This window comes from Ptychodera flava, unplaced genomic scaffold (assembly GCF_041260155.1).
Source record: "Ptychodera flava strain L36383 unplaced genomic scaffold, AS_Pfla_20210202 Scaffold_31__1_contigs__length_3010019_pilon, whole genome shotgun sequence".
In the NCBI taxonomy this organism is placed as follows: Eukaryota; Metazoa; Hemichordata; class Enteropneusta; family Ptychoderidae; genus Ptychodera; species Ptychodera flava.
Window position 1 is genome coordinate 2,797,411 of NW_027248353.1, and position 16,497 is coordinate 2,813,907.

The window sequence follows — 16,497 nt, forward strand, 5'->3', positions numbered from 1 at the left end:
AAAGAACAACCACCAATCCAATTGTATATTTAGTAGAAACACAAATAAGAAGGGTTATATTTCTGAATTTGCGATTTCACTCCGTTTTATTTCAAAATGTGGCGGTTTTCATTTACTAGAACACAGTAAAATCAACAGAAAGCCCAATCGAAACCAGGACAATAACAAAAGAAACTGGTGGCGTTTCTTGACCGTGTTGTGGAGGGACCCGTGACTAGACCATGTTTCACTCACCAACCATCGCTTTAGCACGATCGGATTCATATTGAATTCTTGCACAAGCCCAAGTTCATGGTACATATGTTCCAGTAGACTCAACATCTGGAAGAAGTGCAAGGAACAAAAAATGTCCAAAATGAAACTTCGTAAGAATGTATGTATACATATCTTATTATGGAAAGGAAAAGGGAAAGTAAGTGACAAAAAAGAGGATTAGAACATGAAAAATGGCTTGCATTCCTTACCTCGTTTGATTCCCAGTGCCAAATATCAAATGTCGGCCTCTTTAGGTATTCAATTGTTTCCTGAGACAGGGTGTACTGAAATTTAAGTGTCATTAATTTGTGATTAATCGGTGTGATTCAAAAAATTCACTATAAACTAAGTTGACAAATATGTCACTCTACTCATCTTACTCAGCTCAAACAAATTCCATTTACTTGGGTTTTTGCACGCATCAGACTAATAAACATGAACTGAAACTCTGACGTTTGGAATAATTTTATAATATTCTGTACGACAAGTACATTTTTGTATTCTTTTCCCCAACCTTTACAAATATGGCGCATTCTTTACATCATGCAATGTTTTTCTCAATAACTGAATTGTATTCCTTTCGAAACGCCAACTCAAACAAACCATTGGGCTTTGAACAGAATTAGCTTTAGAATCGTCACATTTGTCTCATTTTGTGAGTAAAGCAAGTAACAGCATTCCAAAAACTGAATGTAAATTAATTGAAAATAAAGTTCTAAATGAATCGAGCTGGAACTTTGTGACTATGGTTAATACTTAATGAAAAAAACCCACTTTACTAGGTTTATACACAGTAACTGGCATTATATGTTAAACCAATTGCATCTGACTTCTCGAAGTATTGGCTTAACTGTTGTAAAATTTCTGTAATAAATAAAGTGAATGTAGAGGAATCAAACAAGGGACCATTATTATTACACCAACCTTCGGGTACTTTGGGATATCCCGCTTTATGCTCAGCTTCTTCTCGTCTATACCATAACTGGAGAGAAAACAAGGTTTGGGAAAGTTATAACAGAATTGCAAAGACGACCACAGACACTGTTTAGCGAACCACTAGAAGAGTTAAACGCAAAATATAATGCCCAACACAAATAGGAAATTAATGAGGGAAGAAATATTTAAATGTTAAAGCAAATGCAAATTAATGGCCAAATATCGCCACTATCGCAAGATATCGTCTACGCTCGGTGCTACTTTACGCATAATCAAACGTTAACATGTTAAATATCTGCAAAAGTCAAACATTACTGTTATTTATCAAGTGTTTGCTCTGAGGAGCGAAGTCGCTGTTCATGTCTCATATGGGGTTCTCATGATTTTCATGAGCACATTCAACCATCAATGATCAAATATTTTGGGACAAGCGTCGGTCACGACGTTGTACCTTCGCTCTCTAAATGAAACATTATACGAATCATTCGATGGCGTTATCTTTTTATATGTTTGAGCTGCCAATTCCACTGGTTTTGCAGAACTTGTTCAAAAGCATGTGAGAAAGCGCTTCACAGACAACACAATATAGTAATAGATGATGAGACAAGCAAACTCAAATACGGCGACTGCGCTCCATCAAACTACCAATCAATATGGTGAGTGTTGCGCTACTTTTATATTGCATCCAAAATTCTGTAATTTCAACACATATTGTTATTACTCTATTTTAATGTTGTGTAAACGAAACACGACTACTTTGAATAAATTCACTCAGAAAATGTTAAGCACACGACACTTTTTTATTAACTGTCGATATCCTTTGTGTGACACTTCCCAGATACTTCAATCTACGCATGTTTATGTTGGCTGCTCAACGCCGCATGGCGTTGGAGTCCTTTCCATTGCTTCTATGTTAGAAAAGATTAAAATTGCAAAGCTGCGTTTTTACGTTGCATAGAGAGCGATTGCACTTACTCTGTAGATGACGTATCGGCATTGCTGTCGGAAACAACAGCGGGATGAAAAAAGAACAGATATCAAGGTGGGTTAGAACACCATTGATGGGTCAGCGTCACTGATAGGTCAACTTCAATGAGTGGGAAAGTGTAAAGTCCGATCAACCAGCCACCAGCGGCTTCAACTGATTAGTTTTGCGCAATTATGCAATATGCCCTTAAAAAGGCTATTTAAGTGAATGTGTAAGTGTTCAAACATCAAGACATCAGATGAAACTACAAATCAAGACTCTTCTTCCACAACGTGATGACTACATTTGGTTCATGATTGGTGGAATGTTATGAATAACTTATCTTGATTGAAATGATTTACTAAACTACACGAGAGGTTGTCAAAATATTCAAAATGAATAAACATTGCGCTGTTGTGAAGAGCTCTAGAGTTCCTTCCATGTATATCAGTTTTTCCTGTATTTAGTTACTGTTAGAATCTCAGACTAGAAAAATCAGACAAAATATCTTACAAGTTTTATTACAAATTCAAAAGTCAAGATGATACATCTTTCTTGTAAAAAAATTAGTAATGTATTTGATAAAGTGATCAACTACTAAAATTTGGTATACACTGAGCTCGAAAAGCAGTAGCTCAGGTGGATAGTCACTTATAGGTTGCGATAATTTTATTATCCAATGCACACTAGTAGAGTATATTTACGATTTTGATAATTGTATCAACCATTCATTAGGGTTAATTATCTGATCTTATCTCAAAGATATTGTATCAAAAACCAGCAATTCCTTGTACCGAACGACAGAATGATACATCGTGATGAACACAAATATTTGATAATTTCTTCGAAATGATGAAAATGAGATAGATGGACGCAGGAGAAGTAATAAACCGACATATCTTTGCTACCCAACATGTTTTATGTCTGTCTCTGGTTTCCACGATAGTTTCCTTGTGGGCGATCCCGTAAAGAATTTGGTTGTTTAGCTTACGCCTGTGTTGCTTGCCACTGCTGATTCCCGATTGTACCATGCTCTACCTAGCGATTTGTGAAAGAGTTCAAACATCAAGAATTGGTGGAGAATCCGGGTAGACGTCGTAAGACATTACAGAAACAACTGCATGATTTTGAGAACAAGGACAATAAAGCGACCAAGAAACGATAACGTGGTTTCTTACTTCTCCAGCATCAATCAGGTTCCTTCTCCTGCGATTGTTCTCCCTCAAACCGTTCAATTCAGGGTTTTAAATATTTTCGTACATTTATACGAACTCTTTACTCTCTCAAATTTGATTATGCTTTACGCATAAAATGCTGACGTGTAAAACATTGCAGTCATCCTGCAAATCAGATATAAAACCATCATAAAATGTCTACTCATTCGTGCTATATGGAAATTACAATTGTTTGCTAACAATCATGATTCATCATTGCATCTTTCGATTTTTGGGTTGTGACTTTACGAAACAGCAGGTAGCCAAGACTAGATACGAAGAATACAATCATGGGGGTAAAGAAGCAATGCGGGATAATGTTAAAATTTACACTGAATGATACCGTTGATTAATAAATACCATGCCTTATCAAAACGGAAGCATGAACATTTGGTATTCATAGCCACTGAAATGTAAACTCTGCAAGAAACTGCATAGCTCGTTAAATGTACTAGGTCCACGATATTTATCGTGGCCGCTACGGCGCTGTTTTAGTTGGTTCAGTATTTGTTGAATGATTGTAAAGTTACTGAACAGTTCAGAAGTTATGTTGCATTTGTTGCCAAAAAATCAGCATTATCCAGCTCTTTGTCTCTCACTATGCTATCATGACAACTTGTGAGTTGAAGAATAAAGTAAACGTAACGAGCAGACAAACCAGCATTTCCCCCACAGCTTGTCAAAACGCCAAGTCACATGTCATACGATTAAATAAATGATTTACCAGTTGGTTATATTTTGACCAGACAACAATGGTCATAATGTGATGGCGTGTGGGGAAGTTATCAAATGGTATGTACATTGAAATTACTTTCCCTGACAGATGAATCTTTTGTTGAAATAACCACCTAAATATTTCATAAAATAAGTGTAGTATTTCCTGTATGTATGTATTTCTTGTATTAAAGTATTTCCTGTACGTATTTCCTGTATGTATGTATGTATGTATGTATGTATGTATGTATGTATGTATGTATGTATGTATGTATGTATGTATGTATGTATGTATGTATGTATGTATGTATGTATGTATCTATGTATCTATCTATGTATGTATGTATCTATGTATGTATCTATGTATGTATCTATGTATGTAGTCTACAAATAAAACATTTAACAATATATATGTTATACATACATACATTATATATGCAATATATATATATATACATATATATATATATATATATATATATATATATATATATATATATATATATATAACGTTACGAGAGAATTTAGTAGGAAAATAGATATATACACATGTTGTGGTGTAAGTGCAAATCGCTCTTCTATGTCTAGTGTTACGCACGCCATGCTGATTGCACACATGAGAAGTTTCTTTTAATGAGGTCGACGGAAGAAAGAATTTAGAAAAGATAGGAAAAGAACACTCGTTCACTCGTTGCTTAAACACTATAAGCAAGCACTTTCGCTTAATGTATGTGAGTAATGATCCTGCAGCCGTAGCACAAAGATTGTAATCCGCGTTTGCAAGGTTAATTCTAATTTACGCCAAAGCTTGTTAGTAAACATTACGGCACGTGTTCCCGTGTCACTATTTTGTGTGTATTAACTACTCCTTTCTCAGTGCGTGCTACGATGCCGTGAAGTGACTGTGGATGTAATGTGTGATATTCTGGTGCATTGTTTGTGACATGCAGATTATTCAACTCGCTGAAACATGATGTGATGATCTGTAAAGACTAAACTTCCATCGTTATGCAAGGCTACAGACGAGTCATACATCTGTTTGGATGGCTTATGCTGTTGTTCCCATTCCTACTATCTCCTCCGGCTGAGGCAAATCCTTGGTTTCAATTTGATGAAAGCAAGACACGTAATAAATTTAATTTAATTTGTAAACATAATATAATCCTTCGTCAATCAAGTGTTTATATTTCCTAATTTCGGAGAATTTTTCGTAAAAACACTCAGAGTCTATATTTTCATCAAATAGTGCCAGTACACTGACATTTTCGGCAAGGCCTTTATAAAATGTAGTGTCCAATACGTTATCGTATCGGAGAAAGGAGCCAATGGATAAATAAGATTGGGAACTTGACCGTGAAGACTTTTGAGCAAGTGTGTCTGCATAACTTTCCGACTGATAAAGCCCTCATGCACAGTTTGATAGGAGTTTGATGGTTCGACCCTAAACTTTTTATCAGCAGACACAACATGACCGGGACAGATATTGTCGTCTGCGCCAATTATTTTTGGCATCCCATCAGAACACCTATCAAACTGTGCGACAAGGTGCATCTAATGTCACGGCGAGAGGAGCACTATACTTAACAAAAGCAAGCTGTCGGCCACACTGAAATCCTTGGTAATTTTGCACATAGAAAATAAAAGTGCGAACTTCCTTAAATAGAATAAAGTGTTAAAACCAGTAGTGAACGAAAATAAATGTGTGAAAAATAAACAATTGGCATTCCAAAACGCTTCGAGTGGTGAAATAGGATGATGTTAATGAAGACACATCTGGCAAAACCATTCCTTAAATGTCATTAAATGTCACACCAGTTGTTTCTGTCATGTTACTGCTGTGTTGTATTTAGTATCAAAACGATCATCATCAGACAAGGTTCTCAATTAGCGTTTTCGGCGTTAATTGGCTTCCGTTTTCCCATAAGACTGAGTTGCCCAGGTCATAAGCGCTTGACGTTTTGGACTAAACAGTTTGTTTCATATCAACAGAGCGACACTTCTTTATCTAACAAGTATCTTTTTCCCAAACGGATGATATTTCATTAGAAATAGAAACGGCAAAAGCTTTCAGTCGACTGCTATTTTAAATTATCAAGCAATAGCAGAGCATACAAGGCAATGCAAACACAACTATATTAACAGAATGCTAAACGTTTACATGTTGTTGGACGTAACGACGCAAACCTATTTGAAAGAAATCCATAATTTGAATCTGAGCGTAGATCTAACGCAAAAATTAAAGTTACACCAAAAAAACTTGAAACAGTTCTAAAATGAACTTTCAGCTGCAGCTTTAATTTAAATGCTAAAAAGGAGGGGGTGCAGCCGTGTAATGATTATAATGGTTATCTTGAATTTTACCACAATTTTTTCTCTTACAGCTGCCAAAAAATAAAACGAAATGGCTAAATGGAAGGCAAAATCACAAATGTCAGTAGAACAAATGGCAATATGTGAGAAAGATACAAGAATTTGCATATGGTAAGTATCTGACTCAAAACTTACCCCTTTAAAGAGGAAATATCACCTATGTTTTTCGAGCTATTGTTCCGAGGAACTTGTCTAAAAATCGTTAGGAAAATTACTGTTACACGCTACTCTTGCTTAAAGCAAGAAGATGTTTTGAAATGATATAGGGCTAACAAGAATGTGGTAACATTAACACGCCCTATTCACAACGCACCAATTTCAAATTTTGTACCGACGTCCAGTTGTTAATATCTGCTGATATGTCTATCTATAATTATAATTTTATTGTATTTGTTTGTTTGTAAAGAGCTTTTCCATATAAGAATCACTACGCTGATATTAAAGTAAAAATTTAAACGTAAAAGACAGAGAACAATTTTACTAATCACAGTTTGCGACAAACAGAACAACATAACAGACATAAAGAGCGACTTACTTCTTTACGGCAAGGAGCTGGTCCTTGATGTTTGACAGTTCTTGCTTGCACTTCTCGATTTCAACGGCTTTCAGACCTTCCACTGTGACCAAATAGTAGTGCAACAACACATAGGTTAGGGAATCAAACAACAATACGATGGTGCGACACGAACGGAGGGGGAGGTGTTGAGGCACACAGCGGAAAAAAGACGGAAATTCGAATCAGTTTTGAAGTGAATCACCATATGAGCAGACAGATGTATATTTTGTATTGCGAAAAAGTAATATCGAGTTTTATTATTAAAATTTATGAAACGTTACGAAGGTCGCAACATATACATTGAGAAATTTTAACGGAAGTATTTTAAATATGTTATCGAATGTGTCAATTTTTTAAGAAAGTATTTTAAGAATTCCAAACATGAACGGTAAACAGGTGAGTAATGTATAGATAAGAGGGAGACAGAGACGGTTGAGAAGTTGGAGAAGGAGTGAAGTGAAGAGGGAGAAAAAGAAAAGAAGAGAGATCGAAGGGTAATATTTTTGACTTACTCCTTTTGTAAGGCGGGATTGTTTATATGCAATAAAGAAACACTTTGTCATGTTCGTTGTTCGTAAAATGAAAAGAAAATATATAAGGAAAGGCGATGAAGGACAAGGACGCTATATTTGCGTGGGTTCGTCATTGTCGCTCGGGCAAATGAGTCTGTAACAACCTGAAGGTTACTTTTCTGCCGAAAGGGTTATGTGATCACACTTTTTGGTACTCTTGGGATCAGTGACCGTGACGTATGTGCAGTTTACGTCATCAGAAACATGTACACAGAGCCTCGTTCTCGTGCTCTCGCGGTCATCGAGGCTGCAATCAGTTCGAGGGATCACAAATGAAAATGCAACGGCAAGCCTTTCCTTCATTGTGAATTTCAACTTATGAGACACACGTACACTTACTTTCCATTCTTTTCTCTATTGCTGTCAATCGTCGCGACACTTCGTCTTTCAACTCTGTAACTTTGAACGCTCTGAAAGAGAAAATCAGAATAGTAGAAAACGCACATGTGTTGATACTTAACTGACTTTGAGCGGTAACGTTACATATACTCCTTGGTTATACATTCGATTTTTATTTAGATCGGTACAATTACCCCTTTGTCGTGGCTGATTTCATCTCTGCCAATATCATGCAGTTGACGAGCAGCTTTGTTTCAGTGCTTCATCACACCTTGAAGATCTACATGAGTGTTTAATGAACGTGATCTATTGCGATTGTCTACAGGGTACAGTTGATGTAATAAGTAAATCTTCCGTATGGTGTGGTGAGCTAAAATATTCATAGCATAGTTTAATGTAAGGAATATCATTACTGGCACACGGTCGACAGCTGGCACACAATTCCTTTAATTAAAAAGGAACTTAAAGTTTGCTCACTGTCTTCGAAACACCTGACATTACAAGTCAATTCCAGTCCCTACACCATTCGTTCTTGTTTGGCTCAGCTGTTTCGTGTTTTATGCTCGGCACGTTAGTTATTAGTGAAGTGTTGAAGATATAAACAAGTGGATATGTCTACGATTTATTGATTTTTGATCGATGTGTACATATTTGCTTTTTTCAATACCTATACTGATTATGTAAACATTCCGGGGGGAAGCCCCTAGTTCACTATTTCCTGATTACTTTCAAAGATAAACTTATTTCATATCTGCCACAGACAACTGTTGCCAGGGTATATGTGTGTTGGCTTTTTCACTAACTACACCTACAATATATGTAAACGTACAATAAGGAATGTAAACTGAAGTTACGATAGTTTCTTTCAGGATTTATATTTTCGCTGGTCGAGTTCGTTCAAAGCTGATATTGCCTCCAAATATGTGGTAGGCACAGTGCAGTTACCTGTCGATTGTTTTTTCCTATAAACCTCAAGGCACAATCCATCATGTTTAAAATACATATTAAGTTCTGCAGGAAAGTCGTGCACTTTAAGTGGTTTTTATGAGCGTCTTCCGAAGATAAGGATATATTGAGTTCAGAGTGCAGCCTTCTTTCGGAAGGAAGCCTTCCAGCTGAGAGACTTTGCGTGATTATTTTTCAAAGATAAATGTACTCCATAACTGCAACTGACAGTGTTTGCCAGGGGCATTAAAACTAAATAACACTAGGCGGGCATTGGGTGAAAACCTTGCTCCAGATGACCTACGACGAAATGAATTAACACGATTGCGCCCTCACACTGCTAAGAATAATATTTGAAACATTACTCACTTATTGAACTGTTCCGCCACTTGTGTCAGAACCGCCTGTATGACTTCATCGTCACCTGCAACGTATTAGGCAACAGTAAGGAAACAAATTAGAGAATTTAGTTTATTCAATGGTATTATTCTAAAAATAGCGTCAATGACACTGTAGCTCCCATCCTGGACTATTTAGTGTTTGTTCTCTGGTCAGATATTTGAACATGTGTGAAAGGGATAAAGTGCATGAAGTGAAAATACTTAAATGAAATGTACTGGAGACAGTGAAATATGTTTAATGTAATTATTCAGATATAAATGGAAAAAATACAGATGAGATATATCGAATACTGTGATACAACCATTAACTCAACAAGTCCTTTACAATGACATAGTCCCCACTTGTAATAGGAGTATTAGTCTTGATGGGGCAGGAAAATATGGTCATTAAGAAGTATCACTGGAGGTGTATATTAAATCGCAATCATACCAATCCATAATCCAATAACACTAGGTCAAAATTTGTAAGACAATAGTTGTAAACATAGACACAAAACAGCACAGAACAGACAGTAAATAGACGGTACAAACAAAGTCAAATTCATGAAGAAAGATATATGGACCTCTGGCCAAAAGACCAAGAAGTGATGTCAGGTGTTTCGAAAATAGTAAGCGCATCCTGCCCCACATGTGGCACCCGCCATATATCAATCTGTAAGTCAGATAGGTAGTGGTCACTAACTAAGGCCCAATGTCACCGATGCCATCAGTGATCATTTGTCGAAGAGAGATATTGTATTTATCTACCAGCTTGCGATACCTGCCAAAAAAGCGTTTGAATGTAGAGACAAGTCTTGCTCTGGTGTAACCTTGATTTAACAGTTTGAAAGAGAGATGGCCATGTCTCTCTACAAAATCACCATATGAACTGCATGCTCTTGCATATCGTATAAGCTGGGAAATGTATACCCCATAAGCAGGTGAGAGTGGAATATTACTGATGAGGTGTGGAAAATTAATTATACTAAAGTTGAAATCATCTCTCTTGTCATATAGCCTAGTAGAAAGGTGACCATTGGAGTCAAATTCAAGTAAAATGTCCAGATATGAAGCAGAAGAGGCCGTTTCTGTAGTTTCTTTAATCTCCAATTCTGGAGGATAAATCATAGCGAGATATTTACTGAATTCAGAGTTATTCAATGAAATAACATCGTCTATGTATCTAAATGTTAGGTTGAAAGTACGAGCTACAGAGACCTTTTTCTGCTTGATAAGGTGCTGGATAAATTCTGCCTCGTATGAGAACAGAAATAAGTCGGCAAGTAAGGGAGCACAGTTAGTGCCCATGGGAATTCCTATACACTGTTGGAAAATGTGTCCTCCAAATTCAACAAATATGTTGTCAATGAGGAAATCAAGCATACTGATAATGTCTTTCTCGGTATAAAACACTTTAGCATTAGTTGTATTTTTAACAAAATATGTAGAATTATACCCTAATACCACATATTTGTAACGGCGTGAACCGTTTTTGTAGAAAAATGCTTGGTTGATGATGTTTTTCAAGCGTTCTTTCAATTTATCATGTGGTATTGTGGTATACAATGTGGAAAAATCGAAAGTTTTAATAGATGTTATTTTTGAAACAGATCTTGATTTCAAAATTTCCAAGAGTTCCTTCGAATTTTTTAATATCCACATTTGATTTATACCACTCCGAGAAAAGACAACATCACAGTATGATTGAAGTCCCCGTTTAACAGTACAAAGAACAGAAGTCAGTATCTTCGATAACTCTGTTGTTGAACATTTTGAAGATCCTGCGATAAACCTAGCTTTGTAAGGTGTTTTGTGGAGCTTTGGTATCCAGTATAAGCTAGGCAACTTATTATGGTCATCCTTTGTTGTAATATTAAAATTATCCATGAATGACTTATGGTTTGCCAAAATTTCAGATTTGTTGAACATTGATTGTCTGTAAGTGGAGCTGGTTGAGGTCTTAGTTACACCAAGTTCGTCTATAAGACATTCAAAATAATACTTCTTACAGACAAATACAATGTTATTGGCAGCTTTATCAGCAGGGACGACAACATATTTGTCATGGATATCATTCAAACACTTAACAGCATCAGGATCTTTAAATACAGAATAGGGTCTTCTGCAAACATGTGATCTTAGTCGACCAATACGGCCACGCACTATTTTCCTCACAGATTTGACCCATTCTGACAGTGTGTCCAACTCTACATCCTCCCTTTTAGCCCATTTCCTGGCATAATCTTCAACTGAGTCCATAATGATCTTAAATTATGGTTCCAGCTGATCCTGCGAGGTTCTCTGAACTTGGGTCCACAAGATAATATCTTACGAAGGTGGTGATGTTCAACCAAGTTCAGATCACCAGTGATGACATGGCCAACTGGAGTATATTTGAAGGGAGATGTAGAGCAGTCACAGGATGCTGGTGTTTGAAGGAATTCATCAATTTTTAAGTGCCGCAATGCCTTATTGTAATTGAATATTTTATTGGAGATTGTCTTGGTGTATTGATATGACAGAATAGGTACAGACTGGTTCTTAAAGTATACAGGTATAGTTTGATGTAACCTATGTTGAGATCTATGGGCACATAGGTCTATGTCGTTGTTCCCAATTTGAAACACATGTGGCATGTCTAAGTTATGGTTCTAAATCGGGAAAAAAGATCAGACCTATAGCAGTATTGGCCAGCCAAGAAATACATATGCGCATTATAAATGAGGTACAAGATGTGACATCTTAAGGTCTAATATCCTATCAAAATTGGAGGGTATAGAACTTGTGGTTACTGAGGTCATCGAGGTCACATGACATTTTGAAAAAAAAAATTATATTGCTAATTATCCCTATATGCCAAAAAATCAGATCTCTAGCTCTATTCGCTTGCCCAGAATTAGATGTGTACATAATTAATGAGGTAAAGCGTGTGTTGTCATAAGGTCTCTCCCATCCTACTAAATACAAATGACATAGCACTTATTTATTGACATAAACATATATTTTAGGTAAAAGGTCATCGAGGTCACATGACATTTGGTCAAATAATTTCTCTCCTATAGTTATCCCTATATACCAAAAACCAGACATCCAGCTCTATTGGCTCGCTCAGAATGAGATATGCGCATAATTATTAAGGTACAGTATGTGGCGTCATAAGGTGTCCAATCATACCAAACATGAAGGGTGTAGCACTTGTGGTTACCGAGTTATGGAAAAATATGTATATTTGAGGTCAAAGGTCACCGAGGTCACGTGACATTTTGTCAAAAAAATTGTTTTGCTAAGTTATCCCTACATACCAAAAATCAGACCTCTAGCTCTATTGGCTCGCTCAAAATTAGATATGTGCATAATTAATGAGGTACAATATGTGGCGTCATAAGCTGTCCCATCATACCATACATGAAGGGTGTAGCACTTGTGGTTACTGAGTTTATGGACAATATGTATATTTGAGGTCAAAGGTCATCCAGGTCACGTGACATTTTGTCAAAAAATTGTATTGCTAAGTTATCCTTATATACCAAAAATCAGACCTCTAGCTCTATTGGCTCGCTCAAAATTAGATATGCACATAATTATGAAGTACAATATGTTGCGTCATAAGGTGTCCCATCATACCATACATGAAGGCTGTAGCACTTGTGGTTACTGAGTTATGGACAAATATGTATATTTGAGGTCAAAGGTCACCGAGGTCACGTGACATTTTGTCAAAAAAATTGTTTTGCTAAGTTATCCCTACATACCAAAAATCAGACCTCTAGCTCTATTGGCTCGCTCAAAATTAGATATGTACATAATTAATGAGGTACATATGTGGCGTCATAAGCTGTCCCATATACCATACATGAAGGGTGTAGCACTTGTGGTTACTGAGTTATGGACAAATATGTATATTTGAGGTCAAAGTTCATCCAGGTCACGTGACATTTTGTCAAAAAAATTGTATTGCTAAGTTATCCCTATATACCAAAAATCAGACCTCTAGCTCTATTGGCTCGCTCAAAATTAGATATGCGCATAATTAATGAGGTACAATATGTGGCGTCATAAGGTGTCCCATCATACCATACATGAAGGCTGTAGCACTTGTGGTTACTGAGTTATGGACAAATATGTATATTTGAGGTCAAAGGTCACCGAGGTCACGTGACATTTTGTCAAAAAAATTGTATTGCTAAGTTATCCTTATATACCAAAAATCAGACCTCTAGCTCTATTGGCTCGCTCAAAATTAGATATGCACATAATTAATGAGGTACAATATGTTGCGTCATAAGGTGTCCCATCATACCATACATGAAGGCTGTAGCACTTGTGGTTACTGAGTTATGGACAAATATGTATATTTGAGATCAAAGGTCATCAAGGTCACATGACATTTTGTCAAAATATCCGAGATATATGCGTGAACGGATGGACTTACGGATGGACGAACAGACGGACATGACCCAATCTATAAGCTCACTGGACTTCATCTGTGGGGTACCGTGGCCGAAAACGACACAGACCCTCTTCAGTTTGTAATTGCGTCGTTCTGTTTGAGCTGCGTCGTTCTGTTTTGATCTGCGCTCTTCAGTTGTAATTGCGTCGTTCTGTTTGAGCTGCGTCGTTCTGTTTCGACCTGCGCTCTTCAGTTTGTAATTGCGTCGTTCTGTTTGAGCTGCGTCGTTCTGTTTCGACCTGCGCTCTTCAGTTTGTAATTGTGCCGTACTGTTTGAGCTGCGTCGTTCTGTTTTGACCTGCGCTCTTCAGTTTGTAATTGCGTCGTTCTGTTAGAGCTGCGTCATTCTGTTTTTGAACTGCGCTCTTCAGTTTGTAATTGCGTCGTTCTGTTAGACCTGCGTCGTTCTGTTTGAACTGCATCGTTCTGTTTGATCTGTGCTCTTCAGTTTGTTTTCAGCATAACACGGAAGTACTGGAGTAAACATTTTGTAACAAACATTGAACGGTCACTTGGAGAATACCATTCAGGTGCCGCCAACTGAGCTGTTCGTGCAAAAAGGTGTTCGTGCGACGTTTTTCAACGGGCGGGCAAATTTCAAAACTAATCAGCGGGCGGGGAGAAAAATCTATATTTACTGTGGGCGGGGAAGAAATTTCACTATTTTCAGTGGGCGGGAGAAAAATTTTTGACAGTGGGCAACGGAAGATACGTAGAGGGAGGGGAAAGCGGCGTGGTTGATAGAACTTGAGGGGAGATTTAGCACCTAACTTTAATAGAGGGAAGCAATGTTCCAAGCTATACTGCCAGCACCCACGGTTTGCGTTGATCTGGGTTGCCTAGTAGGCATCTAGTTGGCAATGGGAAATTTCAGTAATGGGGAGAGGGCAGAGGGGAGCCTAAAATGTTGTGGGCAGTGGGGAGCGGGCAGACTATAGATACTGGAGGGCAGCGGGCATCAAAATTCAGTGGGAGGGCATATTTTCCGTGTATGCCAGTGGGAGGGCAGTTACGAACAGCTCTACTTTCCCCTCCAAATTTGGGTCAAGGTCAAAACTACGTAATATCGGTACATCAGCCTTCAAAACATGTTTTGTGATGATTTTGCGAAATTCATGAAATTTACCAGTTGGCGGCACCTGACCATTGCAACTTGGCATGGGTGCCCGTGGAGTCATAGGTAGTACAGGGAGAGCAACTCCACACATCGTTCACATATGGTTGTTTGCGTTTAATGTATGGTGGTGTGTATTTTTTGTTTCACTGTCTTGTGTACAGAACAGAATAGGTACGGCGAGACAGCTGAATATGAATGTCAGTGCAGTCTGTACTCCAGAGTTGAGTCACTGCGTACGACACTAACGCTTGCCAGACTTTCTTTATCAATCGTCTCAAGTCAGGTTCAGTGGATAATTTCGTGGTATAATGGCAGATCATTGTACGTATTCCTGTGTTGTCCCACTGAAGGTTTGTTCTTTCATTCTGGAAGCTAGGATGTCTAACTTCGTTCTATTGTGTTAAAGGTTGTGTTCGTATTGTGTTTACTAGACTGATATATATATATATATATATATATATATATATATATATATATATATATATATATATATATATATGTGTGTGTGTGTGTGTGTGTGTGTGTGTATATATTGTTGTGTTATTGAGTTAATTAATTTATGCTGCTGATTGTATCGTTTCATATATGCAAATGTAGTCACATGATAGTTCCCCGCCTTTCGCATATATACCAGTCCGGGTCAGCTCCAAAATTGGAGACTCATTATGATAATGTATTCCGGCATTCAGCCAATCATCGACCAGATTACATCATTAATAAAGTACAGGTCACGCTGGGTCACAAATTACCCACCAAGTGTGATCGGCAGTTTTGGGCCGCTTATTAAGCCCTGTCTTGTGAATTTCGACGAATTTCGACAGTCAACATAATCCACGTGTTCTGCAGAAGGTCATGTCCAACAAGGAGTCCGATTAGTGAACAAATATTCGAAATATTGACGATTCATTTCTACCCCAGTTTATCGATTTCGCTCAAGTACCGAGAATCATTTTGTGGATGTTCGTCATCTCTATTAGAAATACTGTTATAAAGGTTATTTGTGTAGGTACGCGTATAAAATTTTGCAAGGAAGAAGAGCAATGTCAGAGCTTTAAAACGATACCTGTTTTGTAGTTGTCAAACGCAGACTAAAAATGGTACGCGATTTTGAAAATGTGTTGACAGAGTGGCCACACAACTGTTCCCCATACGGTAGAATTTTTGTATCGCTGCCATCTCCGATACAAATGGGGTATTCTGAACGATCTGTGTAGGTACACGATTTATATTTCGCAGGACTTCAAGCCAGAGTCTAGGAATCACAGCGATATATGGGGTTTGGTTGTCTTAGCCAGAATAAAACTGGTACGCGATTTTGAAATTGTGTTTTGACAGAGTGGCCACACAACTGTTCGACATTATGACAGAATACGGCGCGGGAGTTCGACACAGTATGGCGTACGTAACGAAGGACGCATGTGGAGGTTGCCAGGAAATATAATTTTTACTGATGGCGCGCTGGTCGCTGATTGGCTAATGAGAGGGGGAAAATATATGGTATAGCGTCTCCAATTTTGGAGCTGACCCGGACTGTATACGCTCTCCCCACATGGCATGGCGGATGTGTATGTAGCATGTCTACGTCTCTTGAATAAAGTTTATTTGTTGGTGTTCAACTAAACGTCAGTCGTCCAGTCGTCACTAATATAGAATCGAACCCAAATGTTCAACCGAGAACACAA

At 37.6% G+C, this 16,497-nt stretch overlaps 1 protein-coding gene across 5 annotated transcripts in view; it reads right to left on the minus strand.

Annotated features, from left to right (window-relative positions):
• The window catches only part of LOC139127414 (high affinity cGMP-specific 3',5'-cyclic phosphodiesterase 9A-like), a 63,644-nt gene that overhangs the window by 6,022 nt on the left and 41,125 nt on the right, over positions 1 to 16,497 (minus strand). For 2 of the 5 annotated variants that reach the window (XM_070693334.1, XM_070693333.1), the window contains exons 5-11: positions 9,238 to 9,292; positions 7,918 to 7,994; positions 6,992 to 7,073; positions 2,167 to 2,190; positions 1,180 to 1,237; positions 465 to 539; positions 235 to 321 (exon numbers count right to left, since the gene is read on the minus strand). In XM_070693334.1, coding sequence (XP_070549435.1) covers positions 235 to 321; positions 465 to 539; positions 1,180 to 1,237; positions 2,167 to 2,190; positions 6,992 to 7,073; positions 7,918 to 7,994; positions 9,238 to 9,292 — 458 coding nt within the window. The remainder of the gene's footprint in view (positions 1 to 234; positions 322 to 464; positions 540 to 1,179; positions 1,238 to 2,166; positions 2,191 to 6,991; positions 7,074 to 7,917; positions 7,995 to 9,237; positions 9,293 to 16,497) is intronic. The other 3 variants (XM_070693335.1, XM_070693337.1, XM_070693336.1) reach the window with 3 other exon arrangements.